This window comes from Rhododendron vialii, chromosome 12a (genome assembly GCF_030253575.1).
Source record: "Rhododendron vialii isolate Sample 1 chromosome 12a, ASM3025357v1".
Lineage (NCBI taxonomy): Eukaryota > Viridiplantae > Streptophyta > Magnoliopsida > Ericales > Ericaceae > Rhododendron > Rhododendron vialii.
The window spans coordinates 18,321,934-18,342,011 of NC_080568.1; the positions used below are offsets into that span (position 1 = coordinate 18,321,934).

General features: G+C 37.6%; 3 protein-coding genes across 5 annotated transcripts; 2 read left to right on the forward strand and 1 right to left on the reverse strand.

Annotated features, from left to right (window-relative positions):
• Window positions 1-2,482: 2,482 nt before the first annotated feature.
• LOC131310047 (alpha-ketoglutarate-dependent dioxygenase alkB) lies at window positions 2,483-6,334 on the forward strand. The gene is made up of 7 exons (XM_058336841.1): window positions 2,483-2,622; window positions 2,732-2,883; window positions 3,728-4,086; window positions 4,622-4,760; window positions 5,053-5,119; window positions 5,265-5,386; window positions 6,075-6,334. The coding sequence occupies exons 1-7, from the start codon at window positions 2,516-2,518 to the stop codon at window positions 6,212-6,214; spliced, it is 1,086 nt and encodes a 361-aa protein (XP_058192824.1). The 5' UTR covers window positions 2,483-2,515; the 3' UTR covers window positions 6,215-6,334.
• A 3,973-nt stretch (window positions 6,335-10,307) lies between these two features.
• On the forward strand, window positions 10,308-17,368 carry LOC131310049 (uncharacterized). 2 transcript variants are annotated; one of them, XR_009195098.1, is made up of 4 exons: window positions 10,308-10,909; window positions 14,841-14,924; window positions 15,149-15,287; window positions 16,882-17,078. XR_009195098.1 is itself a non-coding variant. In XM_058336845.1 (2 exons), the coding sequence occupies exons 1-2, from the start codon at window positions 10,620-10,622 to the stop codon at window positions 15,150-15,152; spliced, it is 294 nt and encodes a 97-aa protein (XP_058192828.1). In that variant the 5' UTR covers window positions 10,309-10,619; the 3' UTR covers window positions 15,153-17,368. The 2 variants fall into 2 exon arrangements, 1 of the variants encoding a protein (XP_058192828.1); XM_058336845.1 differs by lacking the exon at window positions 14,841-14,924 and having other exon boundaries at window positions 10,309-10,909; window positions 15,149-17,368.
• Window positions 16,192-19,656, reverse strand: LOC131310048 (chlorophyll a-b binding protein, chloroplastic). Of its 2 annotated transcripts, XM_058336843.1 has the most exons (5): window positions 19,479-19,656; window positions 19,013-19,198; window positions 18,903-18,940; window positions 16,903-17,417; window positions 16,192-16,406 (listed from the first exon to the last, which is right to left on the reverse strand). In XM_058336843.1, the coding sequence occupies exons 1-5, from the start codon at window positions 19,535-19,537 to the stop codon at window positions 16,389-16,391; spliced, it is 816 nt and encodes a 271-aa protein (XP_058192826.1). In that variant the 5' UTR covers window positions 19,538-19,656; the 3' UTR covers window positions 16,192-16,388. The 2 variants fall into 2 exon arrangements, with proteins under 2 accessions (XP_058192826.1, XP_058192825.1); XM_058336842.1 differs by lacking the exon at window positions 16,192-16,406 and having other exon boundaries at window positions 16,761-17,417.
• Between the last annotated feature and the right edge of the window lie 422 nt (window positions 19,657-20,078).

The following is a 20,078-nucleotide window of genomic DNA, read 5'->3' on the forward strand; positions in this document are numbered from 1 at the left end:
ATACTGGCCCAGCATGTCATGTATCTCTCTGCAAATTGGCCATTCCGCAGACTGCATGCACCTATTCAACTCATTGAAGATGAATGCCCCTGGCCGTGTTCCAAACCACCCAGGGCACAAATCCGGCATCACAGAGCCAAGTCAATTGCTCAACTCCTTGAAATTGATAATCAATTCATTGATCACCTGCATCATTTAGTGTGTGAAGACCATATTCAAAAAATCAGGGCCACAGAACCTATTCAAGAAGTCCCATTCATTTTCTACACCAAATTTCAAAACCTAGTCAAGGAATATCAGAGTCAGCAAAGTCACCTACTTGAAGACAGTCAAGCAGATGAATCTACCTCACAAGTCAACAGTGATGACAATGGACGGGATTATTGGGAGAATCTCACATGTGAAGAATTGCAGAATATGGACAACATGATGGATTGGTAGTCATTTCTACTTTTTGGCCCCACCAGCACCAAAAGTAGAAACAGTCACAGTCAAAAGAAGTAATCATTTCTACTTTTGGTCCCACCTGCACCGAAAGTAGAAACAGTAACCTCTTTTATTTACTGTAGTCACGTGATTCTACTATTCAATGTTTGTAATTTCTCTGATCCTTATTCTATAAAAGGATCCGAGAAGTCAGTGAGTAAGGCAGACTAGAACAGAATACAATAGACTGAAAGTAGAGAGAAGTAGGAGAGTAAAAAGAGAGGAGAGAAAACGAGAGAGGTTTTAGAGAGAGAAATTCTCCTACCACTTCCCCTGTTCCTCATCCTCTGTAGTAAACCCAGTCATTGCTGAGTATCAATATACTCCAGCAACCCTTGTAAACCAGTAAACTGCCATGTACTGTTTCTGATTCAGCAATTGAATTTAGATTGTTTTAGTAAGTAATTCATTTCAGTAATTTTGTTGTTCAAATTACTAGTAAAGCTATTCTATAAAATTATAGAGCTATTATATAATTGATTAATTCATTGTTCTTTCATAGATTCAAATTTATTCATTATTCACTATTCACCCGACACTATTCACGTGTCACTATTCATCCGTCACTATTCATCACTATTCACTCACGAATTTACTATTCATCCGTCACTATTCACGTCACTATTCACCATAGGTACCATAGCCTTTTGTTTGATTCTTTTGTAACATTTGTTTGATTCTTTTGGTAACATTAGTACCCCAGTAAACATTAGTACTCCAATTTCTACTGTCTTTACTCTGACCCACATGTTCTTCCCTCTTGTCTGTGCTTCCGCCCCCCTCAATGGTATATATATATATTTTACTTTTACCTAAATATTTTGAGAAATAGTCATTTTTAAGTTAAAAAAAGTCTCACTTTTTTTTTTATTTTTTTTGTTGCTAAAAAGTGGTTATTTCCCAATTATTGGCCTTGTTCGTTTGCGAGTTTTGAGTATTTTAGTTTTGGTAGTGGGTGCAGAGAGAAATAGGGTAATGATTGAAAAAAGAAGTAATGAGTAGAGAGATATATAGAGAGAAATGAAAGTAATAATTGAAAAAATAGGATAATGATTAGAAAACAAAGTTAAGTATAGAAAATTAGAAACGAACAAAGCCAATTTTCTTTTCAATTTTCTGATTCGCTTTGAAACGAATCAATAATTTACAAAAATTTGGCGTAAAATGAACGATTGTGAATTTTTTTTAAAGAGGACAAAAAATTCTAAAAGAAAAAGTTATTCCACAGTACCTTCTTAAAAAATACTCCGAAATTACTTATTTCATATTTTCAAATTCAAAATTAATATATATAAAAATAATTTTTTAATTTTTTTTGTACCATTCAAAAGATCTCAATGAAATCTACTCAAATAAGATCCTCATCGCTCAAAAAATTATTAGTGTAAACACATTATTTTTAAACTTGAAATTATTTTCTTAAAAAAAAGTACTTTAATGCTACATACGCTACCATTCATTCACTACACCATCAACTACATTTTTTATGCAGCTCACCCCGGCTCCCAAAAAAATACAGAAAAATATCCATAAATTTTAGAATAATATTTTATGGGTCCCTGTAAAAAATCAGCTCCAAAGAATATCAGTAAGTATTATTTCTTGATTTGTAGGGACGAAACTGTTTAACTGAACCGTTTGGCCCCTACAAATCAAGAAATAATATTTACCGATATTTGTTGGAGCTGATTTTTTACAAGGCCCCATAATATATTATTTTAAAATTTATGAATATTTTTGTATTTTTTTGGGACATAGAATGAGCCCTAGAAGATATGTAATGAATGATGTAATAGTTAAATGTAGTGTACCTTTTTGTTCATATTTTGGGTTCTCAAACGGACCTCAGCGGAATGGGGTGTTGCTGGGAATGCGACGTGCACTCGATTTGTCTCACCTCGGCACCTCCAACTTCCATCTGCACCGTAGATGAACCGTACCAAAATCCATAGGAAGGAAAAAAAACCCTAATTCGGTCATTAGCTCAGGCGCTGCTCAGCCTCTTCCATCTTGGAGTTAAACTGGTGAAATGTACGAACCCGAGGTAGTCACCGACGATTCAGAGCGAACCGCTTTCAGGAGAGCGGAGAAGAAGTACAAACTCTATTACGACCAGAATCCCAAATCCAGCAAAATGTAGAACTTCTTAGCCCTGTTTTTCTTATCTTTTCCATCCCCTGTGAGTGTTTATATAGCAAAATAGGGGATGTGTTTGTGCAGTATCTGACGTTGCATTTGCATATAGGAAAAAACAACCCAGGCCCATAGATTTGTCGGAAGTCATCGATTTCAAGGTCATACAGGACTCGTTCCATCGAAATAGTGAAATTCCTCCCGGAGTAATCGTGCTTCGATGGGATTTCGATAGGCCGGTTTTCTGCCTGGAAAATCGCCCAGGTATTGCGAGCTTTGTTCCTGTTATGGTGATCTTGTTTGCACTTGTTTGGAACAGGGAAAGTGAGAGAAAAAAAAAGGAAAGTTAAATTTTTTTCCCTCTAATTGTTTGGATTGGAGAGAAAGAGGAAAGAAACTAAAGAATTCAAGTTTTGTGAATGGTGAATTTTTCCTCACATTTTCCCTCCAGTTCCAAACAAAGTATGGCCTAGATTGTATTGTAATTCTATGAAATATTCATTTCCTGGAATTTTGAACTATCATCAAATTATTTAAATGCTTTCAGTCCCTGAATTGCCCCATAGTGTTTTACCCAAGCAAGGCATCCCTTTTGGGGGCCTGGCGAATCCTCAAAATGGGACCTTCCATATTTTCAAGATGAAATATTTAACAAGACACATGTTTGTTTTTAGATAATCTGAATAATTTGAAGGACAAAACCACAAAAAATTACTTATCGATTGTCTTTACATGAGTTCAATGCACAGAACCACATATATTACATATCATTATAATAGCTGAAGAGTGTCACTTGATACCCAATTCGACTTGATGAATTTGGGTCTTTATTTTCTCTTCCTAGTTTGAAACCAAATACAATTTCAAGAGTATCACTTGACCAAGATGTTTAACTCAATCAACTTGACATTATTTTGCCGTCTATGGACATGTACTGTCAATTAACTTCAGAGTTTGCATCCACAACCACAAGTAGTATTTGTTGGTAGAATTCACTCGACTCTACATTTACGGTAGAAAATTTTATTATTTCATTGTGTTTTGCAAATAGCTATTCAAATTATGAAATTCTCTTTCAATTTTTTTTAGTTATTCTTGTTCAATGCAGGTTTTTATTTCATTCCTGGGGCAATCAGTGTTGAGGAACAATGCCACTGGATAAGGGAGAGCTTAACAATTTTCCCACAGCCTCCTAATAGAACTAACCACAATGCAATTTATGGGCCTATAACGAACTTATTTGTTGCGTCTAGAGAAAGAAAAGTTCTAGTTGAAGAGGATATTTCCTGTGCAGATGAGGATTCAGTGTCTAGTTCTTTTGTCAGTAGTTTTGATGGTCTTAGATGGACATTTTGTGAGGAAACTGGTACAGCTTCAAGAGGAAATAGGTCCAAATCTATACCAGCATCTGTTTTACTGCGGAAGTTACGTTGGAGTACTCTCGGCCTGCAATTTGACTGGTCAAAGGTCATTCCCAATTTCATCATCTTCTTTTCCATTTCGAATTTCAAAATGATTTACCGATGTCCTCCAAGTTTTATGTCATTTCAAGCTTCCTGATCATCAGTTCATCACTACGGATTATTCTTCTTGTTTCTTTGTAACTTGTGTTCCATGTAAGGTTTCTCATCAGTTGCCTTGATTGGATCTACTGTCTCTCTTAACTTTTGGGAGCAAAGCAGCTTTGAGTAGAGTTGAGTGTGGTTTATACATTTCTGGAACTGTGGTCATCTTGCATTTTGCTATAGAAATTATTTGTTTCTGCCAAACGTGGAAGAATGATGGTTCCTGCAGGGGTTGTAGCTGAAGTTGCTGTCTAGAAAATAGATTTGGAATTTCAAATCAGCATTTATTTTCTTTAATTTTTTCTTAGCCACTTGATTTCATGGATTTTCGGCCTGAGGTATATTGTAGATATTCACACAGTTGCCTCATTTTAGTCCTATCAGATGAACAGTTCATTAGCTTTGAAAGTAAATTTTTTTTGCATGTTCTTTTGCAGCGGAATTATGATGTATCTCTTCCGCACAACAACATCCCTGACGCTCTTGCTCAACTAGCTAAGAAAATGGCAGCTCCTGCAATGCCATTGGGGCAAGAATTCCAGCCAGAAGCAGCTATAGTGAATTACTTTGGTTTAGGTACTCGTGTCATTGGTGTCTTTGACATTTGTTTATTTTTCTGATTGACCTTCTCAACATTGTGTCGTTTTAAATTTGATTATGAGATGTTCTCTTTTTAAGTCCTCCAACTGTTTCCTGAAATTCAGCAACGTAGATGTAAGAAGGAAAGAGCTGATAAACTTGAGAACCTTTTGACCACGGACCAGTTTACCTTGATGGTTTACTTATCAAAAAAAGAAAAGAAGAAGAAGTTTATCTTGAGGGTTGAGGCCTTTTGTTATTGGTTAAAAGGGGGTTTTGTTCATTCTAGGTGATACACTTGGGGGCCATCTTGACGACATGGAAGCAGATTGGAGTAAACCTATTGTCAGCATGAGGTATCATACAATTCTGTACTTGTGTATATAAACTTTGGGTTGTTTTGTTTTTGGTCATTTGAGTAGGACCGCAAAGCATATAAATTTTGATTAAAAGAGCTGAAAAGTTGTGTTGGGGCCTGAATTATGTTTGCCTTTCTTTCAGTTTGGGTTGCAAAGCTATTTTCCTTCTTGGAGGCAAGTCTAGACAGGATCTGCCTCAACCGATGTTCCTTCGAAGTGGTGATGTTGTACTAATGGCTGGAGAAGCCAGGGAATGTTTCCATGGTTAGTATATGGTTATTATGTTTATTTCGCCCAAATAAGGTGACAATTGGTTGCGCATATCTCATTTTTATCTTCAGTTAAGTATGTTAGTGGTATTCGATAAGTGATAAAATATGTACACAGAATTTTTACTGTGATGTTCACAGAAAGGTAAGCCTGAGGCCCAGATATAACTGAGACATAATGCAAAAATGTTAAAATGGCGGAGTTTCTTATCATTCGTTATTTACTTGTGGTGGTTCTAGCTTAGCATGTTTTGTTAGTAGAGAAGTTTTGTGACTTTGACACGCTTGAAGGAAACTTAGTTTAATTCAGAAGAAATGGTATAGAATGACTTGCGTATATGAGTTAATTAGTTTTGGCTTTCAAGTTCACATGAACTCGGTTTGCTTTGTCCCAGATTGGTTTTGCAAAATCTAACTGTCTGGTTCACACTTCCATCATTTGATTCATCATTGTAAATGCGGGAAGATTAGCTTCTACTTAAATTTCATCTTCACGCCTTGACATCGATCTCATGAAAGCTGTATTTTGTAATATAAGTCTCATAATTTTCGTCCATTTCCAAGATGCTTGTTTAATAGAGTCAGTCTGATAAAATGTATGGATCAATATTTTTTTTTTGACAAGTATATGGACCAATATTATTTCCAGGCCTGAGTTGTCTGCTTGGTTTCTTATTTTGCAGGTGTGCCCAGGATCTTCACAGATGAAGAAAATTCTGAAATGACTCCTCTTGAGCCGCAATTATCACATCCAGATGATATTTGTTACTTAGAATACATAAGAAATTCGAGAATTAACATCAATATCAGACAAGTTTTTTAGTTGATTTAGTTTCATTCTTTATTTTAATTTCTTTTTGCTGCCCGGCAGATTTTGAGAGTTCATTCTCATATCTTCCTAACATTCTTTTCTTGTTATAATGTTTATTATGAAGTGTCAAAATCTAGTGCTTTTATTCTGTTTCTACCATTAGTTAAACTTGATAGTAGATATTACCCGGTACAATAGGTATCTTTTTTATGGTTTGCTGAAAAATATGAATTAAATAGCATCAGGTCATGAAAACAACGTTATCGTAACACAATAATTTAGGATTGATGAGCCATGATCTCACTCCTTTTTTTGACCTATGTTGCAGTGCTGTTAGAGCTCGGCACAATATATACTACTCGGCGTGACGAGTGGTGAGCAAAGGAGTAAGGAAACGACGCGGCGTTGGTAGTACTCCCTCCGTCCTTTTTTAAGTGTCCTGCTTCGTAATTTCAACTTATTAATATCATCATTACACCTTTCACATCAACTTTTTTCTCCACTTTCCCTATTTACCTATCATCATTACACTTTTACTCACTCACTTTTTAAAATCGAATATACTTTTAGGGACAAAATAGACAATTCACCAACTTTTACCCACTAACTTTACAAAATGGACACTTATTAAGGGACAGCCCAAAAAGGAATATCGGACTATAAATAAGGGACGGAGGGAGTAACTAGTAAAGCCATATATGTGAAAGGTTCGCACTTCACACTCCATCTTAGGTTAACTCTATACACTATTATCAAGTGTTAACCTTATTAGTGCAGTACGTTCATTCACTTTTTATCATAACCGCCAGGCAACTTAATAGGTGAATATTTTCATGACAGAAAATCTATCGATCCTTATACTTGACGGGGCCGGATCCCGTCCATATGGTACCGACTAGTTCGGTCCATTTGGTGCATCTCAGCCGTCCAAAAGTGTTTTAGACGGCTTGGATTTAAATGGGTGTTTTTCAAAAAAATAAAATGAAAAACACTCTCTTTAAATCCGAACCGTCCAAAAAGTGTTTTGGACGGCTCGGATACACCCAAATGGACTAGGACCGGATCCGAATCCGACCCGAAAAATATGATCCGGATTCAAATCCGATAATGTCAACCCGAAATTCAATAATCCGAATCCGGTAATTCAAATATGGATTGGATTCGGATCGGATTAAATCCGTTATCAATCCGAATCTGAACTTTTTTTTTTTTAATTTAAAATTTTTTTTTTTAAAAAAAAGTAAAATTTTAATTTTGAAAAAAAAAATGTTTAAGAAGTTGTATTTTTATTTTTACTTTTTATTTTAATTTTTTTTGGAAAATAATTTTTTTTATTTGCTAAATTTTTTGAAGTAAAAAAAAGTTTTTGGATCGGATCCAGAGTTTTCGGATTCGGATCCGGAGTTTTCGGATTCGGATCCGGATTACCATTATCGGATTTGAGTCTTATCGGATCCGAATCGAATTTGGGTCTAATCGGATCCGGATCGAATTCAGATCTGTCGGATCCGGATTGGATCCGGCCCATTGACAAGTCTAAAATGGACCGAACCATAGTTCTGAATACCGTTTCGGACAGGATACCGGTTTTCCTACTGGTACGGTACGTACCGGTACCGGTCAGGTACCGGGTACCGTTTCGGATTTACCGCAACTACAATATATATAATAATTATATATAATTATAATTCAAAAAAATTCCCCATATCATACAATTCATCATAAAATATCTCTACTAGAGATTCTCTAGTCCCACATTGCTTAGTTACAAAACTCTTTTCCACTTTAAATGACTTTGCACACTAGTGATCTTGTGAATGAGAACCCAATAAGAGGTCTCGCGCGCTCGGGAAAATGTGCTGTGGCCGAAGGCAATTTGGAAAAACTGATTCGGAAACCAATTAACCGGGTGCGCGTCACGGGTTATTCGTGCGCAGGGGGGGGTGCAAATCCGGGATTTAAGCCTCGCGCACGTACTATGGTTAAGCCCACGTTTTGCTAAAATTCTGAAACCGGCAACTTTTTTTTTATTGTTATTTTTTTCTTAAGTCCAGAGAAAAACATTTTTTTTAACCGCCCAGAAAAACAAAAAAAAAAAAAAAACCTCTGCAGAATTTCGTCCGGAATTGCCGGTAACTGTTTTCCGGCCGGTATTTCCCGAAACGGCCGGTACCGACCGGTATTTGGTCCGGAACGGTATTGGGGTGTCAGGGTACCGGTTTTCTTCAAAACCGGTACGTACCGGCCGGTACGGAACGGGATTAATAACTATGGACCGAACTAGTTTGGAGCAAATGGGCTAATGGGCTGGATACAACCCCATACTTGACGTCATTAATTACTGTTAATTGTTATACTATGACAGTTCTGGCCAAATAACATGTTGGTCTAAAGAGCATATCAGGCAAAGGGAAAAAATTGAAAAAACAGAGGGTTTCCTGATAATCTTTAAAAAATTCTAACAGTATGAATGCGAATCAGCAAATTATACTACCAGCAAAACTATGCAAACAATTAATCTCACAACACAGAGATATACATGAAAAATTCCAGAATGGGTAAAAACTACGAGAAGAAATCAAATCATTATGAACATTATGCAATTACATCTAAACGAAGTAAATTCTCACAACGTTCTGTGTATTACCTGTCGAATCACACGTATACTGCACTCAGTAATCTTGATCGCCAACGGCCTTGAGTCCACAAGCCCTCCAATCAACCTAACGGAAATCCCCTAGGAATAACCCTCAAAAAACAGCCCCATATATGTATGTGCTTCTGCCGCTATATCCTTTTGCTTCCGCCGCACCCTTTTCTTGTTCTTATGTCAGCATATGTAGCATGTGGCTTACCTTTTTATTGTGTGTTGCCGTCCCTTTTAAAAGCTGTAGCCAAACCTAGGAAGCAAAGAAGATTTGCCCCTTTTTTTTCTCTCTTTCGTTACTTTTTTCTTTTAAACAGACAGAAGATGCCGATTGATAGTCGGGTCGACCCGTCTTCGCCAAAATATGCCTCCTTGTAGTCGACTCCGTTTTAATTCAAAGCGTTCACTTTCGATTACGAATAATAATGACTCATTCCTCTATAATTCTATACAAACTCACTAGCCTATAAAAAATAATAAAATTACAACTCGATATAAAATATGTGTTTTGCTACGAAATTGTCATGCACGAAGACTCCGGAATTTGGTCCTTACAAAAACAATATGGTTTTTTGGTAAATGAGAGATATTTACTGTTTTGACGTCAAATTGTCTGACTTGCAAAAAGCTAATGATACCAGTGTGATACCAATCAACACTCTTCTGATACCTAAGTTAGTCGATATTGTCAAAAAGTAGATAAAGAAGAACTCTAGGGTTTCTAGCTCACCCACGGGGACTTGCCGTGACTCCCCATGCTCTGCCACATAGTGTTGGGTTTCCTCCTTTTAGTTGGGGGATTCCCCAATGTCACAGCTTCGGCGTATTTCGAATGCTTGTGAAGAATCAACAAAGAAAAGAAAAACGGGTTAGGTGTACGTCCTTTTTTTTTTTTTTTTTCACGGGATTAGGTGTACGTCTTAGTAGAGTAAATTAGGCTCTGTTCCAGAAATTTTCTTAAAAAATAAGCAGTTTATTTCATATTTTTAAACTAAAAAAATAAAGTAAATGAAAAATAATTTTTCAATTTTTTTTTGCATCGTATAAAAAATCTCATCGAGATCTTCCAAATAAGATTCATATTGTATATTTTTAGATTTCAATAAGCTCATAATTTTTGAGCTTGAAATTGCCTTCTTAAAAAATAAGGACTTATTTTTGGTTCCGGAACGGATCTTTAGTACTAATAGGTCTTGACATATACTTGGAAATTTAAACGAAAGTACTTGTACAAGTAAACCAAATTTCCAATCCTCCAACTAATTACTGTATTTAGTTGTCTTGCAGCATCAACACTTGATGCATTGACAATTTTTTTTATCATGCATTATTGTGAGGTTCATACCCTTCGTACTGCAATCTAAAAAATATTTCGTATGTGATGGAAAAGAATGTTACGGCACCACGAGGCAAGGGTTAGAGATCACCCAATACTTTTTCCCAAATAATGAGAAGCAAGAGAGAGAGGGAGAGGCAACACGTTATCGGCCCCAAAACATCTTCACTTCCCTCCAAAAAAGAAAAAAAACCCGACGACCATCCAACTCCACGAACTGTATTCTCGTCGACGCGTACAAACCGTTGCCACTTCAATTCCTTCTCCCATTTGAATACAAAATACTCCCCCCCACATGAAATAAAATTCAAATTACTCATTCCACCTTCACCCCAAAAATCTCTCTCTCTCTCTCTCTCTCTCTCCACACCCTAACTCCCATCATCATCCTCCGCTACCAGAAAAATTCTGTCTGTTGATTTGAGAAATTGAATATGAGTCCAATTGTGTTGACTCAGCTGGCGACGGGTCTGAGCGTGTTGGCCGGGGCGGTTCTTGTCAAGTCCGTGATAGACCAGAACCCCATGATGCGTGGTGGTCCAACCCAATTCCCGAGGTGCCCGAGTTGCAACGGCTCTGGCCGTGTCGCTTGCCTCTGCTCCCGCTGGTCCGACGGCGACGTTGGTTGCCGGGGCTGTTCCGGGTCGGGTCGCACGTCGTGCAGCAGCTGCGGAGGAACGGGTACGGGTCGACCCATCCCGGTTCAGATCTCTGTTCGTAAGCGGTCGGACTTTTAGACTATTCAACTCCTCCTTATTGACTATTAGAATCCCATTATTCTCTTTCAGCTTACGTCGTTTGTTTTGAATGGAATCCTACTCCTGTTATAAAGGAGTATATGTTGGGAGTACTTGAAAAGAAAGAGATGGGTAAATTATTTGTATTGTACTCACATTGGTGAATTTATGTTTTGCACAATGACATGGCTATTATATTACAAAGTATGGATGCTATTTTTGTATGCTCGGCGAAAGTCCTAGTGTTATTTGCAAAGTACATGGTGCCTACCACTCTACTTGCAAAATACCAATACTATTGATAAACATATGCTATGAGTCTATGATAAAAGATGAATTTTTTTGTGGCATGATCCTTGATGCTTATGTCTCTAAGACAACCCCTCATACCATGATAATATTTACCTAAAAAATTAGGCAATCCTGGACGTTTGTAGGAAATCAGTTGAGCAGACAGCAAGCAAAAGTTGACCTTTTAGCTGTTTTGGCTGACAAATACAATGAATTTAGTGTTGAAGTAATCTGCCTTAAGGTCTGGTTGCTGACTGAATGTTGGTGAGCCAAAAGGAAAAAGAAAAAGGAAGATGTTGTAGACACAATGATTGGGAACAAAAAAAAAGGAGTTTATTGTAGTTTTTGAGAGTGATGTTACGGTTGAACATTCATCCAAAGAGGAAGATGATTCCTTCATCCCATGAACTGCAAAGAGAAACTCATCTGTGGATATTTGATCAAACGAAAACAATCGAATTCTTGACACGATGCAGATTGATAGGATTAGTCTAATCACCGAACATGGTTCCTAATCTTTTACCCTCTTGTGGTCTTATAAGAACCTGAACGGTATTATTATTATTATTATTATTAAATTTTTTTTTTTTTGAAAAGCACTTAGGCACCTGAATGGTATGCTTGAACCAGCTTAAAATCGAAATAGCAAATATTATTATATTCCTTTGCTAATTGGATATATGGACCTAATTCTGTTTGGAAGAGCATTTACTTTCCTCCTGTTGAAGCAATTAGTTTCTGATTTCTCATCTATATACTGATAGTTTCGTATAGGGCAAATGAATCATACTATTTGTCCGATTAAACGTGGCAGAAATAAAGTAACTTGATAACTGAAACAAGTGGACAATAAAAAGTATTATTATGTTAGTTGAACAAGGTAAATAGTAAAATTGATTTGAGTTCTAGCAAAATTACTCTGATGAAATTTTCAAGCAAACTTCATGTCTTATCAATAGCATCAAAGTGGCTTAATGTCAAGTAATTTTGTCCATTGGTGATGGTTATAACCTTGGCTTAAAAGGCCCAAGGGAAGAGGAAAGATGAGCGAAGTTTTGATCATAAGAAATGCCATTCCACCCATGACGAAGTCCATCATGGGCTGGTCGAGAACTTAATTCCGATAGTTTCAATTAGTTTTGCAGTTTAAAAACTTGATTCGAATCTAAGTAGTACATGAGCAGGCTGTTGGGGAAGATCAGCCTTTATCCCTAGATGAAGTATGTAACCGAAAGGCTACGAATATGCTGAAGAATGACTTTATTTTTTACGTCTGTTCCTGGGAAAAAAGTATTGCAGCTGAGTTTGGTATTTAGTCATGCTGTTTTAACAATTTTTTTCCAACCTTCATGGACTTGTCACTGAAGAAAGAGCGAGTTTTTTTTTATCAAAGTAATCTCATTTTTAAAACAATTGGCCCGAATACTCTAGTTTTCAAACTATTTTTAAAACTACTCAGTAGAGCCACTTCAAATGGCTTTACCCGAGTAGCGCCACTTAGATTGGCTCTACACAATAAGTGGTGCGAACCCTTATACCATGCAGCTGTATGACGTGGAATTAGTGCTTTTTCAAATAACTCTACTCAATCAAGTAGAGCCATTTGGAATGGCGCTACCTGATTAAGGCTCCGTTCTTTTAGACTTAATTTAAATATGAAAATTGTTTTTATTTGAACTTTTTTCGCATTTGTTAGTTTTGCGTCAAACTTTTTTGGGGTATTGATTCGTCTCGACGAGAGGAATCAGAACAATAAAATTTTGGCACTTTTACCCGAGTATTTTGAGAAATAACCACTTTTAGAGCAAAAATGTGGTTATTTATCAAAATACTTGGGTAAAAGTAAAAATACGGCATTTAATATATATTGGGAAAACACGGCATCAATCAAACGTGGACAACAAAAATGGGATAAAATGTGAATACAACGAAAATAAAATCATTTGTGGTGTAAAAAATTCTGCTGTTAAAACGTATTACTTCTTCCGTCCCTTATTTAGAGTCCAGTATTCTATTTTGGGCTGTCCCTTAAGAAGTGTCCATTTTGTAAAATTAGTGGGTAAAAGTTGGTGTATTGTCTATTTTGTTCTTAAAAGTAGATTTCAGTTTGAAAAGTTAGTGAGTAAAAGTGTAATGATGATAGATAACTAGGGAAAGTGGAGGAAAAAGTTGATGTGAAAGGTATAATGATGATGCCTTTTTAATAAGTTAGAGTTACGAAGCAGAACACTTAAAAAGAGACGGAGGGAGTAACTTTTTCCATGTGAGTGTCTAATTGAAAGATTGATTTAGATGTGCATGCGAGTGTCTCATCTTGATGTCGTATCACAAGTAGCAAATTCACGAGGCAAAACATTTAATTAGTGCCTAACATCTTTTCGAATTTTTGAGGGATAGAATTTATTTTTCTTTTTTCCCTAACTAAAGTACGAAGGAAATAAGAAAATAGAAAACACTATTCACGTTTTAACAGCAAATTTTTTTACACCACAAATGATTTTACTTTCGTTGTCCCATTTTATCCCATTTTCCTTGTCCACGTCTGTTTTTTCAGTATATATTACGTAACACCATTTCAAATAACTCTACTTAATCAGGTGGCGCCATTCCAATTGGCTCTACTTGACTAAGTAGAGCTATTTCAAATGGCTCTACTTATTTGAGTAGAGCTAATTGAAAAAGCGCTAGTTCCACGTCATATGCCTGGCACAGGGGTTCGCACCACATGGCATGCATGTAGAGCCAATCTAAGTCTGGCACAGGGGTTCGCACCACATGGCATGCACGTAGAGCCAATCTAAGTGGCGCTACTCGGGTAGAGCCATGTGAAGTGGCTCTATCGAGTATTTTTAAAAATACTTTGAAAACTAGAGTATTCTGGCCAATTGTTTTCAAAATGAGATTCCTTTGATAAAAAACTCAGAAAGAGCTAGGCTTCTTTTCTGTTAAAGCATATGAGTTAGTGACGACTAGGTTACACCTTCTGGCATTTGAAGACGGAAGTCTGTCAATTGGCCTAAATAGACCTCGCTTACTTGTTTCCTTAGCTAGTAGACGAGATACATAACATTTTCTTTATAATTCATAACATTTTGGAGATGCATATGATACACTCCCAAATAAGAGGTGTGTACTGTAGTCTTTTCCCCAAATTAAACTTTTCCTCAGTCGAACCTTTCTTAAAATCTTCATTCATTTTCCCAAGAACTAAATTGAATTCAGGATTTGAAACTTAGCAATAAGTAAATGCACACCTTAATCAGTGAAATGACAGAAGCTAGTTCCGTATCTTTGTATGATGGTGCTTCTTATCTGTTCTATGTTTGCTTCTTTATACTCCATACTAGAAGAAAAGTCCTTGGCAAACTCAAACTCAATCAGAAATGTTCCTTTTAGGAAACAAATAAATGGATTTGAGCTCCTGATATCAAGGTTGAAAATTCAAATACCACTTGACCTAAGTTACCGAGTCAATGTCATATAATTGTCTGACAGTATGAGAGCATGAGGTTATTAGAACAGATTGGATTGAGCTTATATAATTATGATAAGGTGGCTGAATTCTTTTGCGTCTCTATATATGTGCCACCAAGGCAACACAATGATCTCAGCGAATTTGAATAACAGGTTCCCAAATCTCCACATAGCATAGTTGCCGACAAATCTATGTCTCTGCATCAGAGATTCAGAACTTCCTTCCCATCCGTTGATGTAAATGACTTTTGCTTTCTCTACTTAGGCCTCTTTTTGGCTTGTTTGATTTATTTCTAGTTCTTTATAACTTGAATGTGTGTCCATTGTTTTCCATAACCCGGGATTTAGACAACTTGGCTGCTTGAGTATAAATCAGCATTTCTTTCTTGTTATCATAACTAGGCAACAAAAGTTTGCAACTTTGAATTAACTCTGATGCAACAGTGATTTTGTATATGCAGGTAAAGAATGGTGCACCTCCTTGTGACTTTTGTTGATGACTCCACTTCTGGTTCGCTCGGAAATATGTCTTAACCAAAGTTCAACTTTGTTGAAGCACCTTCATACCGAGGGCACTGGGTTCGCCTTTGCAGTTACAGTGTAATCCAAGTCTTCTATGTTATTCCGTTATCCTCTTTGTGCATTGAAACCTGGCCCTTTAGTATTTGTGCTTAGCAAGAGCTATGACTTGGACTCGCCTGGCTGAGGATTCTAGTATTGTGTACATTTTGTATAGTCAAAGTACTGGTAGGATGTCTTGTAGAAGACCTTTTTTTATTTTTTGATTGTCTCTTGTACAAGACTTAATCAGGAGATAATTTTCTTTTGATCATTTTATGCCTCCATGAAAACTGAGTCTACTAGGTCAAAAGAACTCCGTCGAAATTGTCTCTTTCCCATGCCCAAATCCCTATAATTTGGATTTTCATGTCTTATGGAAACAACATTATCAGCATCAAACTTAAGAGTTATGCCTGACCTATGTGCAAATGATGACATTTGCAAATGTTTGACATCTTACAGGATGAGGCAGTACAGCTAGAACATTTCCTTATGTGTGATAAGTTCTAGTTCACTTTTGAACTGTGGATTTGTACAATTGTAAGTCAATGAGCATTTGATGAGTAACAATTCATTTGCTAAATGAAAATTAAGCTTAGATCAACCCCATTGGGTTAATTGCGTGGGAACAGGGTAGAAGGTAAGGATTACACCGCCGAGCTCGTAGGTTAGACAGTCACAGCCAAGAAAAAACCTTTGAGACCACTGCAAGTTTGCCCGGTCATTAACCTAAGGAGCCCAGGATTAGTCGAGTTGCGCGTATGCTATCTAGACACCCAGTTATGATTAAAAAAAATAAATTATGCCCCAGATCCACATTAACGCATGTTGTGTTCGTTATTAAGATGGGAAATTGCCAGTTTATGGCTTGTCTGTCATGTAGATTGTTCCTTTGTAACTTTAGTTACTATAAATTACCTGAATTACATTGATGGTGTTGAAGTTCAAGCAAAAGAGGTGTTTGTGCATTGCATGGTCTTCTACAGCAGACATAAACAGATAGGTAATGCAAATTCTCATCATACAAATATTACAGTTGGAGAAACAATAGCTTAACTCCTTCCTTGCACAAATATGTTTGCGTTTTGTTCCTCCATCACATAAATCCTTGTTAGCATCTTGATAACTTTCTAGCTCTTATCACTTGGGGCTGAAAGCCTGAAATTGACCATAGAAGCAGTTGAACACAAACATTTCATTCGATGCAGTTTCGCAGGAATTATGCAGTTATATAGTTGTTTCACATGCTTATATGGTCACTTATTTCCATTAGATATGCTTCTGTCAATTGATGATATATTATTTGTTTGTTGCTGTTTCAGAATCAGGTTTCCGCGTTTCTTTTCTCAAAAGCTTTTTGGTTGGGAAATATGAAAGTTGTTTAGAAGATTTGACCTATTTTTAAGGAACACACAAAATTTCAAACTTAGGAAAAAAAATTTAGCTAGAAAATAGTTACATCTCAATGTGATGGGCTTATGTTTCAAAACAGAATTCTGGAAATTTTTGTGAGAAAATGATTCTGAAATAACTACCAAACAATGTCTTTATAGATCTTTAGACATGTGTTTCCCTCTCCCGTGTGTATTGATATCTCAACAAGTTAATCAACGTTTAGTTACACTGATTGTAGGATTGTGAGGGCTTTACTTACAGCGAAAATGGTGGCATGACCAGGATCAGCAAGGTGGGCGAAGAGGTTGTCAATCGGTCCAGTACCGGTATAAATGGCTTGGAACCAAGCACCCATCACAGCCAACATAGCCAGCCGTCCATTCTTGATCTCCTTCGTCCTCAATTCCTTAACCTTCTCAGGAGACCCACTGCCCCATCCAAGTGGGTCAAACCAGAGCCCACCCGGGTACCCAACGTCTGTCCCCGTAAGCTTGTTGTTGGGGAAAATGGGGTCTGTATTCACACAACCTGGCTTGAGGATATCTGCCCACCGCCTCCCCTCGGCCCACCCTATGAAAATCAGCTCCACAATGAAGAGAGTGGTTTTGTCAGTGAAGTATTCGAGCTCTCCGGCAGTGTACCACGATGGGGTGTTGAGAATTCCGATTTTTGTCAGGAACTCAGGGATGAAGATACCGGCGGCGCCCAACATGGCCCACCTGCAGTGGACTATTTCCGATTGTACCATCCATTTCAATGTCTCCGGGTCAGATCCTGTTTCAACTTGCTTTCATCAGTCCCTAAATCTATACGGTATTGGTAAAAACTTTTAGATTGTTTAAAGCATAGCATAGAAATGATGGCTTCTCAGAAAAGCTTTTAAGCAGCTGTTTTCCGTTGTTTTTGCCTTGGAACAAAAATAGAAACTGTGCCAAACAAGTTGGCCTAGGCCATGAATTACTCACCAAATTATGGGTAATACTCCCAGTTCCTTCTTGCCCAACTTTGAAAAGGATGATGAGATTATTTGGACTCCTCCTAGTGGACAGTTTTGTATGAGATCCGCTTGGAAGGCTGTGAGATCTCTTGGGGTTAAGATGCCGTGGACTTCACTGGTCTGGTTTTCTGGTAGGGTTTAAATGGACTTTTATTTGTTGGCTTTGTAGTTTGAAGAAACTTGCTACTAAAGACAGGTTACGGACTTGGGGGGCATGAATGTGGATGCAAATTGTGTTTTGTGTGCGCAGTCTCCTGAATCTCACCAACAACCTCTTTTTTTACGGTAGATTTGCTAAAGATCCAGAAGGGAAATTCTAATTGTTAGGAAGATTTGCAGGGAACCACGCAAGGAAAAACACGTTTGGGCCCATTTTGGATCCCACAAAAATCTAGAAAAATATTCAAATTTTTTTGAATATTATTTTATGGAACCGTATAAAAAAATCAGCTTCAACGGATAGGTAAGTAGGAGTATTACTTTTGGATTCGTAGGGGCTACTTACTGATATCCGTTGGAGCGTGGTTTTTTATAGGGCCCATATTTTTCTAGATTTTTGTGCCACCCGGAATGGACTCAAACACGTTTTTCCTTGCGTGGTTCCCTGTAAATCTTCCTTGCGAATAGCAAGCTTGCTAAAGAAGTGTGGGAATCTTTACTTCTAAAATGCTTGGTTCAGCGGAGGATTAGCAACTGGAGTTCTGAGCTTGGATGGGATATCTCTTTTAGTCTTTTTACAGCCATAAGTCCTTTCAATCTGAGGTGATTAAACTCTCGTTATCAGCTGCAGTCTGTCTACTACATATGGTTGGAAAGGAACGCCAGGGTGTTTGTAGGGGTGTGAAGTCTGCAATTATGTTGATTGAAGCAATCACAGCTGGTGTTAGGGCCAGAGTGTGTTCGTGGGAGGATTATCCTGGAACGGCAGACAACAAGGATCTCTGCTTGAGATGGGGGGTGAAGGGGTGGGGTGGTTCTCCCTTCAAGTTTTAGGGAGTGATCAAGTTAGATAATTCTTCTGTTGCGATACATGTTTTGTTCCTCTTCGTTTCTTTTGTTGCTCCTCTCAAGAGCTTTGGGTTTCTCATTGTTTAAGGACTGAGTCCTCTTATACATTGGGTTATTTGGTTAAATAAAATTGACATTTACCACCAAAAAAAAAATTGACAGAGTTCGTGAGGCACCGAATCCAAAAGCTGTCAGAAAGTTTTGACAAAAACAATGGTTAAGAAGGTGATTTCTTGAGCCTTTTTTTGACTTACCAAGACCGAGGGGATCAAATCCGAAGTCCCCGGGGAGGCTGCATCACAAGGGTTTTGCATCAGCTTCAAAAACATATCACCAGAGAGAGAGAGAGGGTTTGGTACCGAACCTGCCGTCGAGCCATGGTGGGGGGATGCTGCCTGGGAACCAGATGGGCCTTTCGGGATCAGCTGCGGCTGCGCGAACGGTAAGTGATCGTGTTCTGGCCGGTGCTGTGTATGTTCTGAGGCTTAGTTTGCTTCCTCCAAAAAAAGAAGCCTTTGTTGCTCCCACAATTGATCCACTCTTCTGGGAACTGTAATCACATCACCTTACTTATTTTACTAAAGTATTTTCCATTTTAGTAAGAAATTTATACGTACAGAGATTCGATAATGTAAGAAATTTCCCTCAACAAAAATTAAGGATGTGTTTCCTCCCATTTTATTTTCCATAAAAAAAAAATCTCTCATTGAATCCTTAGATCCAAACACAATCTCAAGAACTAGGAGTGTCTGTTTTCTCTACATAAAAAATAAAAATAAAATTATGTTGCAGCTGCAGCGTACAAGATTTTATTTGAAGAACCATGTTACCTGGGGGAAGAGAGGCCAACAGCTCCAATAGCTGAAGAAGCACAAACAGAGGAGGCCATGTGGGCAGATTTTTTTCTTCTCTCTTTCTTTGAATTTGTGTTTTTGTGATTTGGTGTGAATGGCTAGTGCAGGATATGAGTAGCAAGCAGCACTTGTTAATGTATATGCATGAATGATGAGCCTTATCTTCAAGGATCGGATTGGATTGGATTGGGGGGATGTCTCATTGGCTGCTGGGTTGACACGTGGCCGGTAGAATCTAGTTGTAGAGCCTTACACCTCCAGTTTCTATTGCTTACCTGGAATAATCAGAAGCTGGTGGTTCACATTGCAAGTTTCCCAATAGCTTTGCATATTCTGCTGTCACTTTCCAAGGTATGAATGATCTGTGTCATGAGAAGAACAACAGTTTTTTTTTTTTTTTTTAAGCGGGAAAAATCTATTTCAGAAATTGAGCTGCACTACATCATTTAGGGTCAGTTTTGTCTTTGGCCAATTGTAGGACATCTATCTATCTATCTATCTGTCTGTCTAATAATACTAACAAGCTTATTATGGACTAATCCCATAAAGTTGTAGCGGACACAGAGCAACTTACTG